At 32.6% G+C, this 22538-nt stretch overlaps 2 protein-coding genes across 2 annotated transcripts in view; both read left to right on the forward strand.

Moving 5' to 3' along the window:
* LOC147067854 (glycine dehydrogenase (decarboxylating), mitochondrial) overlaps positions 1 to 22538 on the forward strand; it is a 95144-nt gene that overhangs the window by 58084 nt on the left and 14522 nt on the right. The gene's annotated exons all lie outside the window — the stretch shown is intronic.
* Positions 8164 to 22174, forward strand: LOC147067856 (cytochrome P450 4C1-like). The gene is made up of 10 exons (XM_085952401.1): positions 8164 to 8335; positions 10555 to 10644; positions 10920 to 11030; positions 15673 to 15858; positions 16503 to 16699; positions 18134 to 18215; positions 18292 to 18496; positions 19389 to 19540; positions 20938 to 21120; positions 22002 to 22174. The coding sequence occupies exons 1-10, from the start codon at positions 8164 to 8166 to the stop codon at positions 22172 to 22174; spliced, it is 1551 nt and encodes a 516-aa protein (XP_085808527.1).

Below are 22538 nucleotides of genomic sequence, written 5' to 3' on the forward strand. Positions count from 1 at the left end.
ATCGTCTTTCATTATCTGTCTCTTCTTTCAAATAAATGAGTTTATTTGTCACTCGGCAGTGAGGCCGTATTTCAAATAATTTCAGTGTTGTAAATTATCAAATAATACGAAAATTCAATAATAAAAAACATCCGGAGCAGTGGATCACTTCAAATTTTGGTGCTCCGGTTCCGTTCTTACTCCGGGTAAAACAAAATTGCTCCACTGTTCCGTGTTCCTACTCCAAGCTCCGCTCCAACGCTCTGGAAAAAATACTAATCTCGTAATCTTAGAATTGCAAATCCTGTCCTGGAATGCAATCCTTCCTACATAAATTACGTTAGATTTAAAATTGCAAATAATGACATATCAACTACCTCATATATTTCCGTGTTATAGTAGATACAGTATGTGTAAAAATAAAATAAGATCTTATTGTCTGCACAATGCATTATGTCGGTTGAGTAAATAGTTACCTCGAAGTTTCCGGAAGTAATGATTTATAAGTTTCTTTGCCGGCACGGTGTCAAGGTCAAATCTGCAACAATCACAACCTGTCCGGAGTGAAACAGGTAAATGATATGTAATACGATCATGCTGTGTCATGTCGCATGAAATTAATACTTAATTACTTTGCAATTAGCTTAATCTCCGTCATAATAGTATTTATAATTTATGTTAATAACCTATAACGCACTTATAATATCATCAAGCTAGTAGGACTAAGATTGAACTTGAACGTAATTAAATTCCGAGAGGTGACATTAGGGCAGGGGTCAGCAAACCCATGGCCCAAAGGAGCCAAATATGAGTAGCACAACGGTTAAAAAAAATCGAGAGCCATACATATATTTTTATAAATATGATTTATTTAAGTGAATTATTTACCTATATGTTATAATTGTTTATTTATTAAGTGAAGAAGATTTCCCGAATAAAAATAACGTAAATATATGTTTTTTATTGCTGAAATTATAAATATAATTTTTACAGAATATGAATTACACACAATTTTCACCCATTCCTTAAAACTCATGTGAACAATGACCTTTCTTGGATTTATTTGGACAGTTTATGTATGTTTGGTACCTTGTAGTTTTTAATTTCAGGCACGACTACAAATTCTCATCGGTTATTTGGTTTCTCTAAATGCTCTTTATATTGTTCATGTTTGAAAATGATTGTTCATATACATATTATGTAGACTCGAATATAGTAAAAATAGAAAATGCAATTTGTTTCAATTGGTTAGTAGTAGTAGTTGAGTTCGGAAGGCTATTCCATGTATTAAAAATCATAGTACCTACCTTATGTAGAACTTTTAGAGTGCTCCACTTGTGTTGTGAAATTAAATTGTATTTTTCTCTCTCCAAATCTTCAATTTTGGTGGCAAGACTTACAAATTTGGAGCTCCATAATTCTTTGCTCGTTAAATCTACCAATTGTATTTCAAAAGTGCTCGTATCAATATCAAATGGAGAAAAAATAAATTTTTGACTTTTGCAATGGGCGGATTTAAAACAAATGCTAAAGTTTGTTTAGTATTTTTAAATTCTTGGAACCTCCGCATAATTTAAGTATTGCCTCATATTTAATATTGCTATCCTAAAATAATCAGTGGTAATGAGAACATTATTATTATCTAACTTATTTATAATATTTTCAAACTCTATTTATATTTTTGTGTTTTATTTGTTTATAAGGTCTCAGCGAAAAATGTTATATTATTTAGTAATATTTGGCACTGTGTGTGTTGTACGTGAAGTTTTTGCATTCCAAAAAACGAGACATAAAGTAAACAAACAATCATACCTTTTTGCATCAAGCATCACCGTGGAATAATTAGGATTATTATTATAATGTCATTATATTATATAATAAGTACATAATATCAATGACAAAAAATAAAAATTGTGAATTTCGCAAAAGTTTTTATAAAAATTGTGAATTGGGAATTTAGCAAAAAAAAAAGAGCCGCACGCCAATACCCCAAGAGCCGCGGTTTGCCCCTAGGGGGTGCGAGTAGTGCCCCCCTAGGGGGCAAACCGGGCGCCATCTTAGAGGGGGGACCAAAATTAACAACAATTTAAACATCCAATGCCAGTATCTCAGTCAGACGCCAAGTATTTTTTTTATAATTCACGATAGTAAAAAATAAATAAATTTATAGTGTAAACACGTGTGCTTTTACTATGTCAGACTTAAATTAATACCATTTTTCAGTGTCATCGTGTGACATTATAGCGACAATAATTATGTTGTGATCTTGACTGACAGCAGTACTGTAAAACTTTGACGGTTACCTTAATAAGTTCCTGATGTAATTGCGTCTGTTGACTATGTCAACACTACACATAAATCTCAGTCGGACGGTATAATGCAAGGTAAATTGTTTCTTCTTTCTACATCAGCATTCCTCATTTTGGTCTACGGAGGCGAACTGCTCCACGAGAATATTAATTGACTTTTGAGCTTAATTCCAAAAATACTAAAACTCAGAAATAATATCTAATTACTACCTAAATAACAGTTATTAAGTAAATATTATTATTTTAATTCTTGTTGTTATTAGGTAGGTACCTACATGTATGATATGGGGCAGGGTTGGCGAACCTTTTTACGTACGCATCCTAAAATTTCCCAAATATTATTTTTCAACTGTCTGACATGTCAGGCAGTTTTTCATGAGGAAAAAATAGTTTTTAAAAATCATATTAAAAATGATGTTCTAGATACTACTCACAGAACATACATAGCACACGTTTAGTTTTATCATTTTTTTCAATTACGCCATACATATCAGTCCAACAATTTTTAAGCTGTCTGCCAGAACTACTGCACTAGCTTCACAAAGTTTTTGTTTTTTATTTGGTGCAGTCATTGTAGGTAGAAATAAAATTGTTAATGTATTAACTAGTTTGGTTCTTATCGCACAAATTGACATGATAATTGCTCCGATCAAATGAGGACTTCTCTCGCTACAGTGGTCTCAAGCATCGTAAATCGATCAGAATTAGAGGTTCGCGGCGCGGCATCCACCGCCGACTGATGAGGTATTTTATTCTTGAAGAGAATTTGCTTATTTTTTATACAATGCGATCTATCATTTATTATTATTATAGATATTTTTTCTCTTCAAACGCGTGCCATGAAAAATTATCTCGCGTGCCACCAGTGGCACGCGTGCCAAAGGCTCGTCTCCCCATATAGGGGGTCCTGAGGAAACCGCCCGAACCAAGACCGCTCGGGCATTGCGACAATTTTAATTTTGTACATAATATTATATTTTAGTACAGAAATAAAAAAACATAAAGAATAGTAGATATTCTAGGTATTCCATTAAGGAACTCAGCTATAAACTATGCAGCTGCATAGGATTAAACACGTATTATCGGCATTTTTTTTGTTTTTAGTACTAAGTGTTAATAGCTGATGATTTTAAGTTATTACTCTACAAAACAGCTGCAACGGATTAAATCTCAAATTACACGGATTATCGTAAGTATGTAGATTTCCAGCGATACGAAATTCGAAAAACCAAAAAAGCACTAATTGTTTTACATATTTTTGTATTTTTTGCGGGCGGTTTTGTCTAAGCGGATTTGTCCGGGCGGTATTGACGAGCACTGGTATGGGCGCATTTGGCTTGGCGGCAATTTCTGGGCGGCAATGTCCGAGCGGCTTTGTCGTTGTGCCGTTTTCTATGTAAACTACAAACCCGTAATATATTATTATCAATCAATGAAATCATATATTATTACCCAATTAATATACGTTTATGTTTATATTTTATTTTATGACAATAATACTGACAACACACAACTTTTACTTAAGAATACATATATATCTGAAATCTAAAGTGCCAGATATACAAAGTACTCACATAGGTATATATCAGAATATTGTCTGAAAATGATATGATATTCGAAACGTCCTGTGAGCGATATTTGGAGCCAGTAATGAAAATATAGTGTGGCATATAGGTACGTTACAATCACGAAGTCTAAAGAAATCCAATCTAACCTAAGCTATTATTTTTTCCGACTAAAATAGGATGGTCACATTCAATGGATAGACTTGAGTGAACCAGCCTTAAAAGTTTTTAAGGAATATAATATTATTATGTTGACCGGACTGGTGATGACGACTAAATATGTCTTTATTAATTATTAATGTTCTCATATTAAGCAATATCAAAAAATACACATTTATTCATTAATTTATATAATATTTGTATTAAGATAAATTTTAAAATGAAATAGGGACTGAAATTCGATACACCCCTAGGTGTCTCCAATCCCTTTGCGGCACCTAGGACAGCGGTTTACTTGCATACCTCTTTGGGCATTCGTACGTATTGCTAACCCAAGTAACACTCACACATTTTTAAAGCACATTTTAATTATTTATTCTTATTAGTTACACTAAAATAGGTACAACATTCTTTAGTATTAATTATTGTTTCGTAAGAAACTATTAGATTCATGCACATATGTCATATACAATGATATATTAAATTTGACGATCTGTGATTGGAATCTACTCCATAAACAGGTTATAAATCGGCATTTCATAAACTTTACTACACTGGTTTTTAATTTTAAAAATATGTAAATACGTAAATAGTATAATTATTACATTAAACGTTTTTATTCGTCTAGGAAACTACTTGTTTCAATACTATAAAATGACTTGCCGTGTTATTTACTATGGGGATTTTCTTATGAGGCTGTGTCAAAGGTTACACCTAATTGATTATGATAATATGTCCCGCAATCCTTCGATAAGTATAATTTGCAGTCAATGCAAATCAAAATATTTTTTATAGAATAATTTAATCTATTCTTTATACTATCGTTAGCTCGTTGTGATAGTTGTGGGTTTTAAGGTGCTCGGTTGAACAATCCACAGTAGGTACACTGGTTTCACTGGTTGGACGCCTAAGGGCTATGAATACAATTTTCTATCTTGGGAAAAGTGGGACAGTATTTAGGCAGAATAGGGGTGAGTATCATATGATTGTTCAATGTATTCATAGGCGCGGCGAATAAGAAATGAAATTCGCCATACCAAGAAACACAGTGGCTTTATATTGCCATTTAAATTGAAAATAATGGTTGTAAGTAACTTTATACAGTATCCATTAGAGGTCGACTATAAAATGAAATGAAATGAATACATAAAATAGTGATGACAGGAAGTGATGGTAAATGGAGAAAGTAGAGAGTAGAATAATCGATAGCAATGTTATATCGATAACTCATTTAGAGAGCGAATGCTTCCAGTGAAAATGCATGAAAAATTAATTTACAATCACCACACGCTATTCGGGATTTTAAAAATATCATTTACATACAATACACTTTCACGGCCCATTCGACACTTGTGACGTTTGAAGATGGTTGCTTATGTCAGCCCGAAGGACTGATTTTCCACCCTTATATGCTACGTATGCTGCATTAACGTGTTTGCGAAATATGCCTACTACGGATGTCATTTACGCTCTTACGGTACAGCGCCATGGATTCCAGCAATGTGACCATCAATCTCATGCCGAGTGACTCAAGGCTGTTTTGGTTTTCCTTGAGAGTGGCTTGTTTTTCAGAAACCTTTGGAGATCAAAAAAGTATCTATTGTCGAGTTTAATCCAGCGATTTATTTCGACGCTGGTGTTATTAGTATTTGTGACAAGGGGCCCTAGATAAACAAATGAATTCACAGCAAGGAGACGGATTGGCTCCCATGCTGTTCAACTTAGCCCTCGAATCCGCTATCAGAAAGTCTCAAGAGAACAGAAGAGGCAATATATTAAGCAGACCGAGCCAACTGGTTGGCTACGCAGACGACCTCAACATGGGATCCATACAGATTGTGAAGAAAGAATTTGACCACCGCCAAAGGGTCGCACTAGAGATTGGCTTAAGAGTAAATGAAAACAAAACTAAAGTCATGGTACAAAGCCGACAAAATCAGAGTAGGCTGGGCCGAAGTTCCAGCTTTGGAAACCATCAATTTGAGGTTGTCAACTGGTTTACATACCTGGGTTCCAATATTACAAAAGAGAGGAACTGGAATAAATAAAAGCCTCAATAACCGCTGCAAATAAATCGTACTTCTCATTGCTGCCCATATTCAAATCCAGAGATGTCCACAGAAAAACTAAGACCCAGCTCTATAAAACCGTCATACTCATAGTCGTTGCATACGGGTGCGAGTCATGGACGCTACATATAAAACCAGCTGAAATGGTGGACTGTTTTGAGAGAAAGATGCTGAGGCGGATATACGGACCCATGAATGATGGTGGGGAGTGAAGTATTAGGTACAACACGGAACTATACCGTTTATACCAAGATTCAAAACTCTCCACCTTCATAAAACTCCAGAGGCTAAACTGGGCAGGCCATGTCCAGCGCATGCCTGAGTCACAGATACCGAAGAAGATCCTCGAAGGAAACCCAGGGGGCAAAGGCCAGTGGGGAAAGCCACGCACACGATGGGGTGATAAAATCACCAAAGATGCCAACCAGATGCTAAAAATCAGGAATTGGAAAAGGCGTGCGGAAGACCGTTCCGGCTGGAGGACGGCGGTGGAGGAGGCCAGGGCTCGACTTGAGCTGTAGCGCCATCGAAGAAGAAGAAAAAGACAAGGGGTCCTAGATAAACAAATGAATTCACAGTTTAAAAAGTATCGCCACCAATAATAAGTCCGTTGCAGTGGCCTCGTGGCCATCGAAATCCATAAAAACCCTGAAAATATTAACAGGGATGATAGGTTACGGTTAAAAATGTCATGGCTTCCGGCATTGTCAGCAAAATCCAATATTTGATTCGGTATCTCTGGTCGTAACGATTGACACATTTCTCTGATCAACGTTTGCTCTTAGCTAATCGGAATTCTTTTGGCATTCTTAGAGCGACGTTTGCATCCATACTTCTACACTACACTTCATCAGAAAACATAATATCATCTCTTGATAATGGCTTCTGCAACGAGCCCGAAACGTCAAGAAAAGAAGGAAGAAGTACACACGATGGAAACCCAAAAATCTATTACGATATTACTGGATTGAACGTTATTAATAATAAATTAATGAATTATATACACTCATTAATTCATTCAAATAATCTGGATTTTTTTACCTAGTATGTTAGTACACTAAAAACATACTAAATAATTACAAGATAAAAAGAACGTTTTATATGCAACGTTTTTAAATTTTCTGTTGAATCATATAAACTTGACTTGACTAGCTTAAACGATCGAAACAATTTGTACTTGATAGAAATAATACTGAAATGTCATTTTGACATGTCATATTGTTTCCATAGTAACGCACGTATATATTAATAATTTACTTGCTAGGACCCCAGACCCCTAGCAACCAATAATGGTGTCGAAATAACTTTTCATACAAAACAGAATTAACTGAAAATGAATTCAATTCTACTTAAAGATGGCTAAAAGTATTAAAAAAGTCCATTGGCATCGTGTTCTGATATATTCTAAAAGTTTATAATGTCTAGCTAGTCGGGAAGCTAGTTAAAAATCGATTGCAAGATTTGTACCGGACAAAGAACCACCGGACAAATAAGAATACGAGCTAAGAAAAACGTTGTAATAATTCTTATTGGTTTGTTATCCAATGGTCAAAGAATGCAAAGAAAATTATAGGTACATCCACTGAATGTGTTTGATATCCGCACTATTATTATTATATTTATGTTAAGCAATACGGAGAAATATTTATAATTTTATCCCATCTTACCACAAAATTAAAATCGTTCCTATATTATTATTATGCACCTATAAAAACGTGTGTTGTATCAATAATGAAAACACTTTAATTACTAACATATAATTTTCGCAATTATCTGTAATTAGTTGTTAATCATACTAGAATAAATAATATATATAATCCAATCATGGATATTAACGCTCGATTTTCAATCAGTTGGCAGTCAAACGATCCCGGCGAAGCACCGTCAGGTTGTAGTTATCTTCGGATTTTCCGCGAATCGCTTTCCCGAGCGCGGCAATTTAGCCCTACAGATAACAGATTTTATTTGGGATCGTTCCAATCAGTGATTTTCGATATTATTTGATATTTATTTAGAACGTCAAAATTTGATGTTTTTTTAATATCGTTATATTTAAGTCGAAAGCAGTGATAGTCAACAAAAATGGTTGGTGGTGATATATTTTTCGTCTGGGCGACAGTATTGACGATAATATTGGGATACATCACGTTCTACAGGTCCAGAAAGCGATTATATGAATTGGCGGCCCTCATACCTGGAGCACCCGAATTGCCAGTGATCGGAAATGCAATTCAGTTTTACGGGAGCACTTTCGGTAACAAGTTTTTTTTAAATTTTCGCGCTAATTTATATTTAAAAAAATCACAAATTAATATGTAGATAATTTTTAGTCAAATTGTAAAACCCCATATAAGTAAAATAGAACGTCAAGTATAATTTAACTTAGGTTTCGTTTTTCTCGATTTAGGTACTACAATAAAAATTGCTGTCCCGTGAAGTTGATATTTTCGATTAATGTCAGAAATTTCAACAATTTGTCGTTTTGTTTGCTTGGAAAATTGGTATGATAATGTTGAAAAGCAAAACCAGAATATACAACAACGATGTGTAATAAGTCTATTTTACAACGTTTTTCTTAGTTCGTATTCTTATTTGTCCGGTACAAATCTTGCAATCGATTTTTAACTAAATTCCCGACTAGCTAGACATTTATATATCAGAACACGATGCCAATGCGTTTTTTAAATACTTTTAGCCATCTTTAAGTAGAATTGAATTCATTTTCAGTTAATTCTGTTTTGTATGAAAAGTTATTTCGACACCATTATTAGTTGCTAGGGGTCTGGGATCCTAGCAACTAAATTATTAATATATACGTGCGTTACTATGGAAATCAATATGACATGTCAAAATGGTATTTCAGTTTTATTTCTATCAAGTATAATTTTTGTTGATCGTTTAAGCTAGTCAAGTCAAGTTTATATGTTAATTGAGTTAGCATTTACTTGGTAGAATTCCATTTTACAAGAAATGAAAATATAATTAATATTAAATTCTACAGGTTTTTTTATATTTTTTTTTAATTTTTTTTTTATAAAAGGTTTGTCGATAGCTATTTCGGTTGTAACACCATTATCAAGACTATTCAGATAGGCCGTTTGCCTTTGCTTAAATACTATACGTGTATAGATAGAGACAGAATACATTTTCTTATTCGTTCTAGCAATATTATGAATTTTTTACATTATTATTAATTGTAATATTATTAATTATAATATTATTAATACTTTGAAAACCCTATTCAAAGCTAATAATAATCTAGGATTAAACTTAAAACATAGTAAAGATAAAATCAACAAACTGGAGAAAAGCGGAGTTTATAAAATAACATGTGGCACATGTAGTCTATGCTACATTGGTCAATCTGGCAGGTCAATAAAAACTCGTTTTGAAGAGCACCTCCGGTCTTTTAGGAATGGTAAAACAGATTCTCAGTTTGCTAAACATTTGATATCAAACTCGCATAGCATCAGTAACAATGAAACGCCACAATGTTTGCACATATGTAATAAGGGTCTAAAATTAAATTTACTTGAACAGTTGGAAATTAATCGCGAATTATCCAAAAGTAATCACATAATTAATGAAAATTTGGTAATGTATTCGTCGCCACTATTAAATATAATCTAAGCACACGATTAAGACAATTATACTAATAATATTTTAATTGATTAATAATGTCAATAAATAACCATCTAACACTGTAATTTTGATAAATTTTGAAAATTTCGATATCCAATTTAAAAAACCCACTTAGGGTTTTCAAAGTATTAATAATATTACAATTAATAATATTACAATTAATAATAATGTAAAAATTCATAATATTGCTGGAACGAATAAGAAAATGTATTCTGTCTCTATCTATACACGTATAGTATTTAAGCAAAGGCAAACGGCCTATCTGAATAGTATTGATAATGGTGTTACAAGCGAAATAGCTATCGACAAACCTTTTATAAAAAAAACCTGTAGAATTTAATATTAATTATATTTTCATTTCTTGCAAGTTTATATGATTCAACAGAAAATTTAAAAACTTTGTATGTAAAAAGTTCTTTTTATCTTGTAAATATTTTTAAATAAACTTTACTCTATTAAAAAAACTGTAATACACAAGGTTTAAAAATGTTGCATTATTTATTCAATAGGTATTCAATACATAAGTTTGCGTAATAAATCAAATACAAAAATATTAGTAAAAAAAAAATACATCTAAGCGAGAGATCGAGATCAAGATAATATTAGTGCTAGTATCCTAAAAAAGCACTGATACAGCGATGGCGAACCTATGGCAATGTAAAATGTCCCATTAATTTAAAGGGTACATGGAAAACGTGGCAAAAGTACCCGAACTCTGGTCGCATGTTTAGCAGTGTTTTTTTTATATTTTCGACAAACTAGAGAAAAGTCTTTATTAATAATCTTTATTAATTTAAGTAATAATGTCAGATTATCTATTTCTATTTTTAGATATTACCAATAATCTTAAAAGACTTATCGCATTGAGTATGCGTCGAGAAGGAGTTGTAAAGATATGGCTTGGACCTCTTCTCTACACAGGTAAATTAAACATATTTTTGTTATGGAAAAATAGTTTTAGCTCACTTTTGTGTCTGATAGGTATATTTTATTTTATCTTATTATATATATATATATATATATATATATATATATATATCTTCAAACTAACTATATTCAAACTAACTCTTTAGTTTTATATATTTTTGATTATTTATTTTATTTCTACGCGGCATACGCATCTTTGAAAGAAAGATTGAAATGAATTAACTTAAAATATAATATTATACATACCTATATTAAAAAAATATTTATAGCCTTGACGAAACCAGCAGACGTGGAAAAAGTTCTGAATACGGAATTACATAAGGACAGTGTATACCGATTCTTCAAGCCGTGGATTGGAGACGGACTTGTCTCCGGAGACTGTAAGATATTTATTTTTCATGTATTATAATTATTTTCTGTACATATTCGTTTACAGTTCGTGTGGCAGTTGACGATTGTTAAATATATATAAATATATGACAGTTGATCAAATGTTGACTGGACTAAATTTCTAATCAAGTAATAAAATATTTAATTTATATAAAAAACAAAACTCGGATAATCTTAGAAACATTTTTTCCGACCATATTCGATCCTAATAAGATCATATTAAGGGGATCCTTATACCAGCAGAGGCACCTAGCGGAAAAATACGAAGCTTGGAATTTGAGACATTTTTTTGATAATTTACAATTTCAACTGTATTAATTAACGTATACAATTACAATTGTAAAAAATATGTGAATTTGTTACATATTTATGTCACGAGTTGCGTTATTATTACATTATATTGTATGGTCATATTTATTGTTAAAATTTAGTTTATTCAGTTTTCAATTTTTTACCGTATAGATTTTTGACTAATTCATCGTTTTAATTTTTTTTGTATTTATTTAAAAAAACATAGATTTTTATAAAAATATAAATGTGTAAAACTAGAAATCCTTTTCATTGCTTTCTTTTATTATGAAATTCTTTTTATTTATATCAAATCGAGCTTCAATATTGTGACCATACCTAAATAATATTTGATATAAATAAAAATAATTTCAAGTTATACACATTTATATTTTTTATAAAAATCGATGTTTTTTAAAATTAATATAAAAATAATAAAACTATGAATTCGTCAAAAATCTCTCCGAATAAAAATTGAAAACTTAATAAACTAAATTTTAATAATAAATATGACCATAAAAATATATGTTACTAGCTGACCCGGCAAACGTTGTTCTGCCATATAAATTATTTCTAGTGAATATTTTGGTTGTTAAATAAATAATAACGAATGTATCGTAAGTGTATGGGGATGGGATCTATGTCAGAAAGAGGAATGGAGCGCTGTAGACGATGGCCGCCGATAAAAACAAAAAAACACCAACCATTCATTTTCTCAATTCAAAATGAGTAATGATGTTCATAATGAATGAATTACCTGTGATAGGATCTCGTTGTTTAATGTTTATGCAATATCCGTCTTGTCCCTTCCATAAAATTAGCGGATATTGGAGAGCGTCGTATGAACGGCGTGTGTCAGCGATGAACTCAAGATTATTGTTTCTTCTTCGAATCACGATTTCTCGCGTCGATGTGCGGTCGCCAACCATGATTCCAGCAATGTCGTTAACAACAGGCGCATTGAATCGACGCACGTGCTCTCCAGCTGTTGTTTTATCAGGATTGATGACAATAGCGTGATTGTCACTTTGCAATTCGTGCATGTGTGCTTTGAAGAATTTCAATAATTCATTGTGCTCATTCAATAGGGCGTCAAGTTCGCCGACGATGCGCTTGGCATTAGGCAAATTGAGGTTATTGTAGCCGCAACGTGCATCCACACTATTGATGTCCTCACCGCCCATGAAGTAGATTTGTAAAAATTTATGTGGTTCGTTTGGCATTGGCAGCAATGAGCCTACATTGCGGTATATTTGGCCTTTGATTTTGAACGTAGAATGGAATTGTTGGCCATTGCCACACTTTTGTGAACTATTTCTGTTGCTCCGAACGGGGTCTAGGATGATTTGGCACCGCGAACTGGCCTCCGCCGATTGGCCTCCGGTAATTGGCCGCCGGTACAATCGGCCGCCGGCCCAATTGGACGCCGACCCAATTCGACGCCTACCCAATTGGCCTCCAGGAGGATTGTACGCCGCACAGTTGAATTAAATGCGCAAAGGAATAGACGTACGTTACGATTTGTTGGAGTAAATAAGCAAGTCAGTTTAATATGCTTCTATCTTCTCAGTATTGTGCCTTATACATTTCGCGCTTGACACATTTTTAATATAGATTGAGAATAATTATTATGTCTTATGATGTTTATTAAAAGAAAATAATTCTTCCCTCGCTAAAACTTAAAAATGTGCATAATCAATTAATTTATAGTCTATACATGGGTACTTATTTATATTTACAACAAATATTAAAAATAATGTTACATGTTAGAATGAAAATAATATTATATGTCAGCGTTTTATCGACTTAATATTATAATAAAGCTTAAAAATGTATATTATTATGCATAAATGCGTATTTTAAGATAGTATGAAATTACAAACAAAATATTAGGTAAGTTATCTGCTAAGTATAAATGTTTCAGTAGTTTGATTGATAAACTACTTAGGTACTGGGTGCCGGACGAAATCCCGAAGGCCGAAATCCCGAATGCTGAAATCACGAATGGCCGAAATCCCGAAAAATAAAAAAATACAAACATCAATAATTGCGCAATTTAGAGAATAAAGAGAGACAAAAACCCATTTTTTGTGGAAATATAAAAAAATGTAAAATACAAACATTAATGCAGAAAATGGGTTTTTCCGATTGGGCAATTTTTTTTTCAGGAGAGACCATTTTGTAAAACGAATGGATTTAGTCTCTTGCAAAAATTGCGCAATTCACGATTGCGCAATTATTGATGTTTGTATTTAACATTTTTTTTATATTTCCACAAAAAATGGGTGTTTGTGTCTCTTGCGAAAATTGCGCAATTATTGATGTTTGTATTTTTTTTATTTTTCGGGATTTCGGCTTTCGGGATTTAGGCTTTTGGGATTTCGGCCATTCGGGACTTCAGCATTCAGGATTTCGGCCTTCGGGATTTCGGCTTTTGGGATTTCGTCCGGTACCCAGTACTTAAGTAGTTTATCAATCAAACTACTGAAACATTTATACTTAGCAGATAACTTACCTAATCTTTTGTTTGTAATTTCATACTATCTTAAAATACGCATTTATGCATAATAATATACATGTTTAAGCTTTATTATAATATTAAGTCGATAAAACGCTGAAATATAATGATATTTTCATTCTAACATCTAACATTATTTTTAATATTTGTTGTAAATATAAATAAGTACCCATGTATAGACTATAAATTAATTGATTATGCACATCTTTAAGTTTAAGCGAGGGAAGAATTATTTTCTTTTGATAAACATCATAAGGCATAATAATTATTCTCAATCTATATTAAAAATGTATCAAGCGCGAAATGTATAAGGTACAACTACTGAGAAGATAGAAGCATATTAAACTGACTTGCTTATTTACTCCAACAAATCGTAACGTACGTCTATTCCTTTGCGCATTTAATTCAACTGTGCGGCGTCCAATCCTCCCGGAGTCCAGTTGGGTCGGCGTCGAAATGGGTCGGCGTCCAATTTGGCCGGCGTCCGATTGTACCGGCGGCCAATTACCGGAGACCAATCGGCGGAGGCCAGTTTGCGGTGCCAAATCGTCCCATTCCCTGTAGAAACAGTAGAAAAATGAAATAACGGTTGCTACTTTGACAGTAAACTATATTATGACAAAAAGGAATTTACAATACACATAAGAATAGATAATAGGCTAGCTCGGAACTAAGATAAAATGACTAAACTAGATTTTACTAATACACGCGGCTAAATTAAAGAAAAATAATCTAGATTAGTGGATCAAATAATAAGTTAAAATACCAATAGTGGAACGAAAACAGAGGCTTCTCGGCATGGCGTAGCCGTCGGACGCCAGTTAGGTCACTCCATGATTATATCGGGAGACCTCACTGAAGCACAACTGTATCGGACGCAGACAAATTCAAAAATCCCTGTGTCATCAGTGTTGCCATCTTTTCAACGTGGATTTATAGTACAGAGCCTCCAAAATTATAGTATTTGGGGAAAAAATATAATACGCGTTGTCATTTGTTAAAAATGTATAGGTTTTTTGTTTCTCAGGAAAAATATAACGGAGAATTTGAGAAACTCCGAGACCCCTTTTTATTTTGGTACGACTTCTTATTAAAAATGCTTACCGATGAATTATTCAAGAAATTTCATTTTCAACCAAAGTCAAGTCAAGGATTTTCTTACGTTTTTTTCCCCAAGCTCTCCAAATCTTCTTATATTGCGAAATTATAGTACATTGCACCAAATTATCGAACGAAAATATTGAAATTTTATTACATTTTACATATTTTTTCCGATATTCGTAATTATAGTATTTTGGGCGTACTATACCTGTTTTATATCGTAAATAGTACGCGGACCAAAATTATTGTAAAAATACTATAATTATAGTACGTTTGGCAACACTGTGTGTCATACCACGAGACATCCGTTCTTGGCGCCGGATATTAAACAGCGGCCTCTAAGTTATTTAGGCCGAACGCTCGTCAAAGTCGACCATCGATAAGGAATGGTGTTGCCCTAGGAGTAAAGTTGGTTATGTTTTGTTTTAAACATAACAATATTTATTAATCAATACAGTTGAAATTGTAAATTATCAAAAAAAATGTCTCAAATTGCAAGCTTCGTATTTTTCCGCTAGGTGCCTCTTTAAAAAGGGCTTAGTAAAGGCTTCACCTTAAGCCGCGCGGTATAGAATCGTAGAAACATACCTATCAGGAAAAAAACGTAGGACTCGGCAGGCTTCGCACACACGTCGGAGTTGTGATTTTTCGTAATATGTACCTAATGTATTTAAATTAAAATGCTAAATATAATAAAATAAAAACTTCTTTTGACTTATTTTCAGTGCCGATCTGGAAACGCCACCGCAAAATGCTGAATCCAACATTCAACCAAAAGATATTGGATGGATTTTTCGAAATATTTGTCGAACAGAGTGCAATTTTAGTACAGAAGATGTCCAAAGAAATTGGCAAACCAAAATTCAATGCTTTTGATTACTTGAGTCCTTGCACTCTTGACATTATATGCGGTAACTAATAATACATAACATATACCTCGTCGTATAATCTTTTATTATTATTATTTTACATATTTCAAAAAAATTAACCTGAAATTCGCACGGTTATTTTGTGTAGTTCTAAATTTTAAAAACAATATTCTGAATTCAATGACACATGAACAAAACAAATGGAAATAGCGTTGCTGTCATTCGAATTACGTTGATTAATAATTAAATTATACGCGTAAAGTGTGTCATGTGGTGGTTCGTTAAGTGTAGTGGTAAAAAATGGTGATGGTAACATTACAGAGGGGGGACTGTAGGTAGTTATTTTACACGAGGCACATTCCAAAATTATAAATACCTACTAGCATAAGGTTCCTAATAATCAACAAGAATTTAGATATTTTTCGTACATCCTTGGGTGGGTTTTTCACTCAGTAATTATTTATTGTTTTAATTTCCAAATCTTAATATCATAAAACCGACATTAGGTTTTTTTTTCATTTTAAGTTTTAACAGATATAATTATTCATCCATTGCTTAAATTAAAAATAACAATGTTATTTGGTTTAATTTTAATTATGTGGAGAGTAGATCTCTTTATAATGAGTCCTGCAGTATTGGTATTAATTACATCGTTTTGTATAATGCTAATTATGTATTTTTTTCAGAAACTGCGATGGGAGTACAAGTAAATGCTCAGGAAAATATGAATTCGCCATATATACAAGCTGGTAAAGGTATTCTTCAAATAATATACAAAAGAATGTTCCAAATTTGGCTACAGCCAGATTGGATTTTCCAATTGACTCCTTACGCCTGGCAAGAGCGAAGACACGTTAAAACTCTTCAGGAATTCACCGAAAAAGTACGATAAACGGTTGTTTATATTTGTAATTAAAATCTACATTACCGCTAGGAATTACAATCCTGGAATCCCCTGGATTTATTGATCCCATAATCCCAGGATTAAAAATATTTGAATCTCATTTTTCAAATACGTTTTGTCAACTAAATATCTATGTAATTAATAGAATGCTGACGGGTTTTAATTAAAAATGTACTAAAATATCAGAGAAATGCCATAAACTTTCACGGGGGTACGTAATCGAAAAAAACCATGAATCAAGATAGGTAGGGTGTTAGTTCATTATTATATTTATACTCAGAATGTAATCACTGAAAATTGGACATGAGTGTATTATTATAAACATCCACAGTCAAAATGGCGCATATTCAATCGAACCAAAAGACTTCTCACACACCTAAAATATTCAAGGCTGAAAAATCTGTTTGTAAGGTTATGTCAAATATCTTTTATATAACTATCTGGGATAGGGGAGAACTTTTTCTCATGAAGTTCATATCACACAAGCCATCAATAATACAAGAGAATTACGCTAATATAATGACCATTTTTGGGAGTCTTATCAAAGCCGAGGAAAGCTCACATCATTTACGTCAACTCACTGGTAAATATATGTACAAATATACAAAGACGCAAGCTGCAATCCAAAGATTTGGCTTTCAGTAGCTGAATAATGTTTTGTCTTTTTCAAATTATTTCCTGTTCTGAGTTTTGAAAAAGAATATTCAAGGACAGCGATTTTCGAGCAATAAGGAAGTCTAAGTGGTGGTGGGTTTTTAAAACAATTGATTTTTTCAAACCGGTTAACATAGTTACAAGAGTAGTATAAAAAGTACATTTAACTATCAGGGGATTATTTAAAAAAAATAAAACAAATATTTTGTACTGAGATAATTATTAACGTTCCTCGTAGTGATATTAAATAATATTTATATTTTTTTTTGATTTTTTTACGTATATTCGGATTATCTTGGTGACTCAGAAAGGGTAAAAAATGATTTCTAATTTGATCCTGGAGGGAAAATTTCCAATTCGGTAAACAGAAAATTTTAAATAACTTACAACTCGTTATTAGAAGAGAAATTCCAAATATTGCCGAAAATAATACATCCTATAAATTATTGCGGAAATACTGTAAATGTATGAAGTATAATTTTGTAAGTTGTATTTAATAAAATACTCAATAATTTAAAAAATGCTCAAAATTTCATTTATTTTTATGTAATCTCAGGACTTCGGAACTGATGAAATAATACTCTCGTAATACCGGTACCTATTTGGAATTATATCTAAGATTGCAATCCCTGCATACCTTTGGTTGCTGAGTGAAGTTGTAAATGAAATCATACTTCAAAAAATATCACATAACATGCATTAGCATCTCAATAATGAAACCGTATATCCCCATAATATTAATTATATTTTATTTTACAGGTTATTCTAGAGAAAAAACAGCAATTCTATGAAAAACAAAACAACGCCAAATCAAAAGCAGTTTCAAACGATTATGATACTGGTTTGTGCTAATTTATTTATTAACCGCGTAACGTAAGAAAATCTTCATAATTATGTACAATCATGACTTTTTGCAGAGGAATTTCCGATAAAAAAGAGAAGGGCGTTCTTGGATTTGATAATCGAACTGTCAGAAGGAGGTGGCCACTGGACAGACAAAGAAATGCAAGAAGAAGTCGACACCATGATGATTGCAGGGAATGACACCACTGCCAATGTTATCTGTTTCACTCTACTAATGCTGGGCTCTCATCAACACATTCAAGACAAGGTCATCGAAGAGTAAGTAATCAAAGACTATCTTTGAGAAAATATTGCTAAGCCAGCGCTCGAAATGGAAAATTTTACGAACCGGAGCGCTTGATAATTTCCAAAAATATTAAAATAGTTATCTAAGTATGTGTATATTTTATATACATAAGTGTGTTCGATTTTTTATAATTTGTCATATCTGGTTCAAACGGTCAAAATATTTTTTCCACAAGACTGAGCGATAATTTTGGGGATTTCATGAACCGGAACGGCGCTACGGTTCATTTGGACCCCTGTGCTAAATATATATGGGGCGTAATTAATACGTATATAAAAATAAGCTAAAATAGGATTAGGTACCTACTTAAGCCAATAATTTTATTATTACTAAGTTATCAATAGGTACTATTATGTGTATTTGTCAGGGGTAAGCTGAAATAAAAAATATTTTGCATTAATAATCCCAAACAACAGAATATAATATTTCATAATTATGTACATTGTAACCAAATGTCAAAATAACTAGTCGACTTTTTCAATGCGCTAACGTACAGAATATTAATGTTTATTTGACTATCAATTAAATCACATTGAAAAGCTTATGAATCACCATCTAGTGGCGTTATATAAAAAGTTGATAAGAAGAACGAAGTTGAAGATGTAAAACATACATCATTAAAAAATATTGGTGCAGAGCAAAGAGATTAGGCACCGTGCAATGTCTTTGGTACAGAGCTAAATATAACGAATGCAACATTTATAAGATTTGTGATTGTTCATTCAATAAAATATAGTTTAAAGTTTAAAAAAATAAAGTCCTCTGGATATAATCAAAACTCTTAGCTAATCATATAATTAATTTGGAAGGTTATGTATGAAGTTAATATCAAATGACACATATTTTTTTATATATTAATTTCAGACTGTATGACATTTATGGTGATTCTGATCGAGTAGTTGCAAAGGAAGATCTATCAAGGATGCAGTATACGGAAAGAGTCATAAAAGAAACTCTCCGCCTCTTCCCTGTAGCACCAATTGTCGTTAGACAAATCGTGAAAGAAGTTAAACTAGGTACCTACCATTAACACAATTATTATAGAATTTACTATTTATTTAATCTAATACAACTGAAAACGTTGGAAGGTTTGTGACATAGGGCATAGTATAATATTATTGGATGACGATTACAGTATAGCCTGATAATTAACGAAGTTAGTCCAGATACTCACTGTATGTCAGGAAATAACCTTTCGGTAGTAGACATAGGGGTCATCTCGGAAAAGATATAAATAATTCTTTTAAGGAAAGAACAAAACTAATTCCACAAGGTTTAATTAGAGACTTTTTAGAATGCTATATGCCCACTAAAATGTTAAAATTGGCAAGAAAGATTCTACAAAATTTTCACTGAAACCTTCTTTCAAAATTTCGTCATCCGTACATCAAGTGATTCCCAAGCGGTGTGGCGAATGATTGGGAGAAGTATGCCGCAGGATTCAGATAAAAAGTAACATTTTCGTAAACTTTTTAACAAATATGTACGTAGGTAAAGTAAAAAGGTCGCCTGAAACGTATTATGTGAAAAAACAGTTTTTGATCGGTTAATTATTATGAAACTTTTTATTACCAAAATTCACTGTTTTTGAGATTTGTAATTCTATAAACCTTATTTGGCAACACTGGCTATCCTGTAACTGCAGTAATAGCTGCATATAATTATCTTGATTGATCGGTCTAAAAAATTCAATAACAGTGAGTAGGTACATACATATTATTATTTCATCCGTAAATTATAATCGAAATATTATAAACATGAGTCACAATTTTTCAACATAGTAATGTATAGAATTATAATATCCCACACAAAGGGAGGCTGACAGGACTTTAGCCTAGGGGTCCGGACTCAGAAGGGGAGCGTGGCGGGTCGACCAGATAAGTGAGATAAACGCACATCACAAATTTGCTCTAATAGTAAAAAAGCCCTGTTCCTTCAACAATATAAACATTTAAAAATATATTTAAAAAAAAAAAATGATAATCGTGTGTCGATATTTTTCTGCATAATTTTATTCAAGTAAATGTATTAAAAAAAACATTTTTTTAACAATGCTACTATAGAGCGTCACACTGCCATTAACCTTAGCGATATGTAGGGGGCTCGCCAATGATCTTGGCCTTGGAGCCCTTCAGAATATAGGGCTACCGATTCAACCACACATTAAACGTTTTATGCTAACTATAGTCCAAACTTTTTGGTATAGTTATTTGTACAAATAAAATTCACAAGGTACCTATATAAGTGCATATTCTTCAGTATCATGAATTTTTATGGAAAAGTGTACCTTGACGTAAAAAGGATTGGAAATCACTGCCTATTATAGTAAATATTTATGTATAAGCTAAAACCTCTCGATATTTTCTTTATTTTTTAGAAGAAAGATTCATAATTTTTAATTCTCGTGTTTTAGAAAAATACACATTACCAGCTGGAAGTGGATGCGTGATTGGTGTATATGGAATTCACAGAAATCCAAAAATATGGGGAGAAAATGCTGAGGAGTTTGATCCTGACAATTTCTTGCCTGAAAAATGTGCGAAGCGACATCCGTATGCCTACATTCCGTTTAGTGCCGGGAGCAGAAATTGCATAGGTAAAAATATAAGATGAAAATATAATTTTACAAGTCATTTCTTGAACAGTGGTTAATACTTAAAGTTAAAACATTATAATATATTATATAAAATATATAAAAATTATAGTCACGTTATATACCTACCTACCTATAATATTACAAAATTTTATTATCGTAGATTTTTCTTGAAGTTATTGAATAGCCACCTAATGAGATAGGTATATATAATACAAGTAATTACCTTTTAAAATTATTTACCATTTTTAATTTCTATTAGTTGTAGCCATTGGCTTGATACAGCATTTGAAGAATAAAAAACTATGTACCGGTTTGTAACAGGAAGCCCGTGTGTATGGACGGGAAAACTGTAGCTCGTGCAAACCGAAAAGCCATTACAAAGTGTTCCTATTTTTTGCACAAACTATACCGCGTAGGCAAGTCGCTACCATCTGACTGGCGCATTAAACGACCCTGCACATAGACTCCCGTGTCTACACATACAAAATGCATGTTTTCGTAATCATATTATTATGACTACATATTAATATGGTTGAAAACTGAACTCTAGCTATATTTCAATATTGTAAATTCGTGTTTATGTCGTTGATCTATTCATAGTGACATATAGACCCGATACACTGACTGATCATATTAAAATAGTATTTAAGATTTCTGTATAATTTAATAATCGTATCTAAGACTGGTTTGAACTGTTTCAATGTCCCTTTTTAAACCTTTTCACGAATTGATTGCGTCATCAAGGTCTAAGAAAATCGTCACTATATTCTGCTAACATTGGTCACTAAATAGTTGTATAATTAAATCAATGGTGTTTCGAAGAAGGTACGTGATACCTATATAGGTACAGCTAAAGTCCTAATGTTTTTTTTTTGTTTCAGGGAGACAGTACGCAATGATGTCAATGAAAAGTATTCTAAGCACTATTTTAAGATCGCTAAAAGTTAACTGTGATGTTGATCATAGAGTAATGGATATTAAATCAGAAGTCCTGATAAAACCGGTACATGGCTACCAAATAACAGTGGAACCAAGAGTACGGCTTCATAGCTAGATCGGCTGTTTTTTTTAAATTAGGTATTTAAAATTTAAACATTTAAAAGCGCTCTCTAGTGTTGTCATCAGCACTGACTACATATTCAAAATGTAATAATAAATAATAACAATAAGCCAAATAATGGTGACAAAATGTATATGATTAAAGAAAAAACAATTAATCGATATTTCTGACAGTTGTAACTATGCATAACGGCCCCCGCCCATTACAACATATTCTGGCCTTCGCGTTTTCCTTGCTTGTCTGCGCACTCTTCCCTAGTAGGAACTGTAGAAGACAGAGTCGACGAGAAACGCTAATGCTATATTATAGAAATAAAATTCAACGTCCTAAAGCTCAAATTACATTGGCAGATTCTCCG

This window comes from Rhyacophila brunnea, unplaced genomic scaffold (genome assembly GCF_057557595.1).
Source record: "Rhyacophila brunnea isolate RB1 unplaced genomic scaffold, BYU_Rbru_1.0 scaffold_3, whole genome shotgun sequence".
Taxonomy (NCBI): Eukaryota; Metazoa; Arthropoda; class Insecta; order Trichoptera; family Rhyacophilidae; genus Rhyacophila; species Rhyacophila brunnea.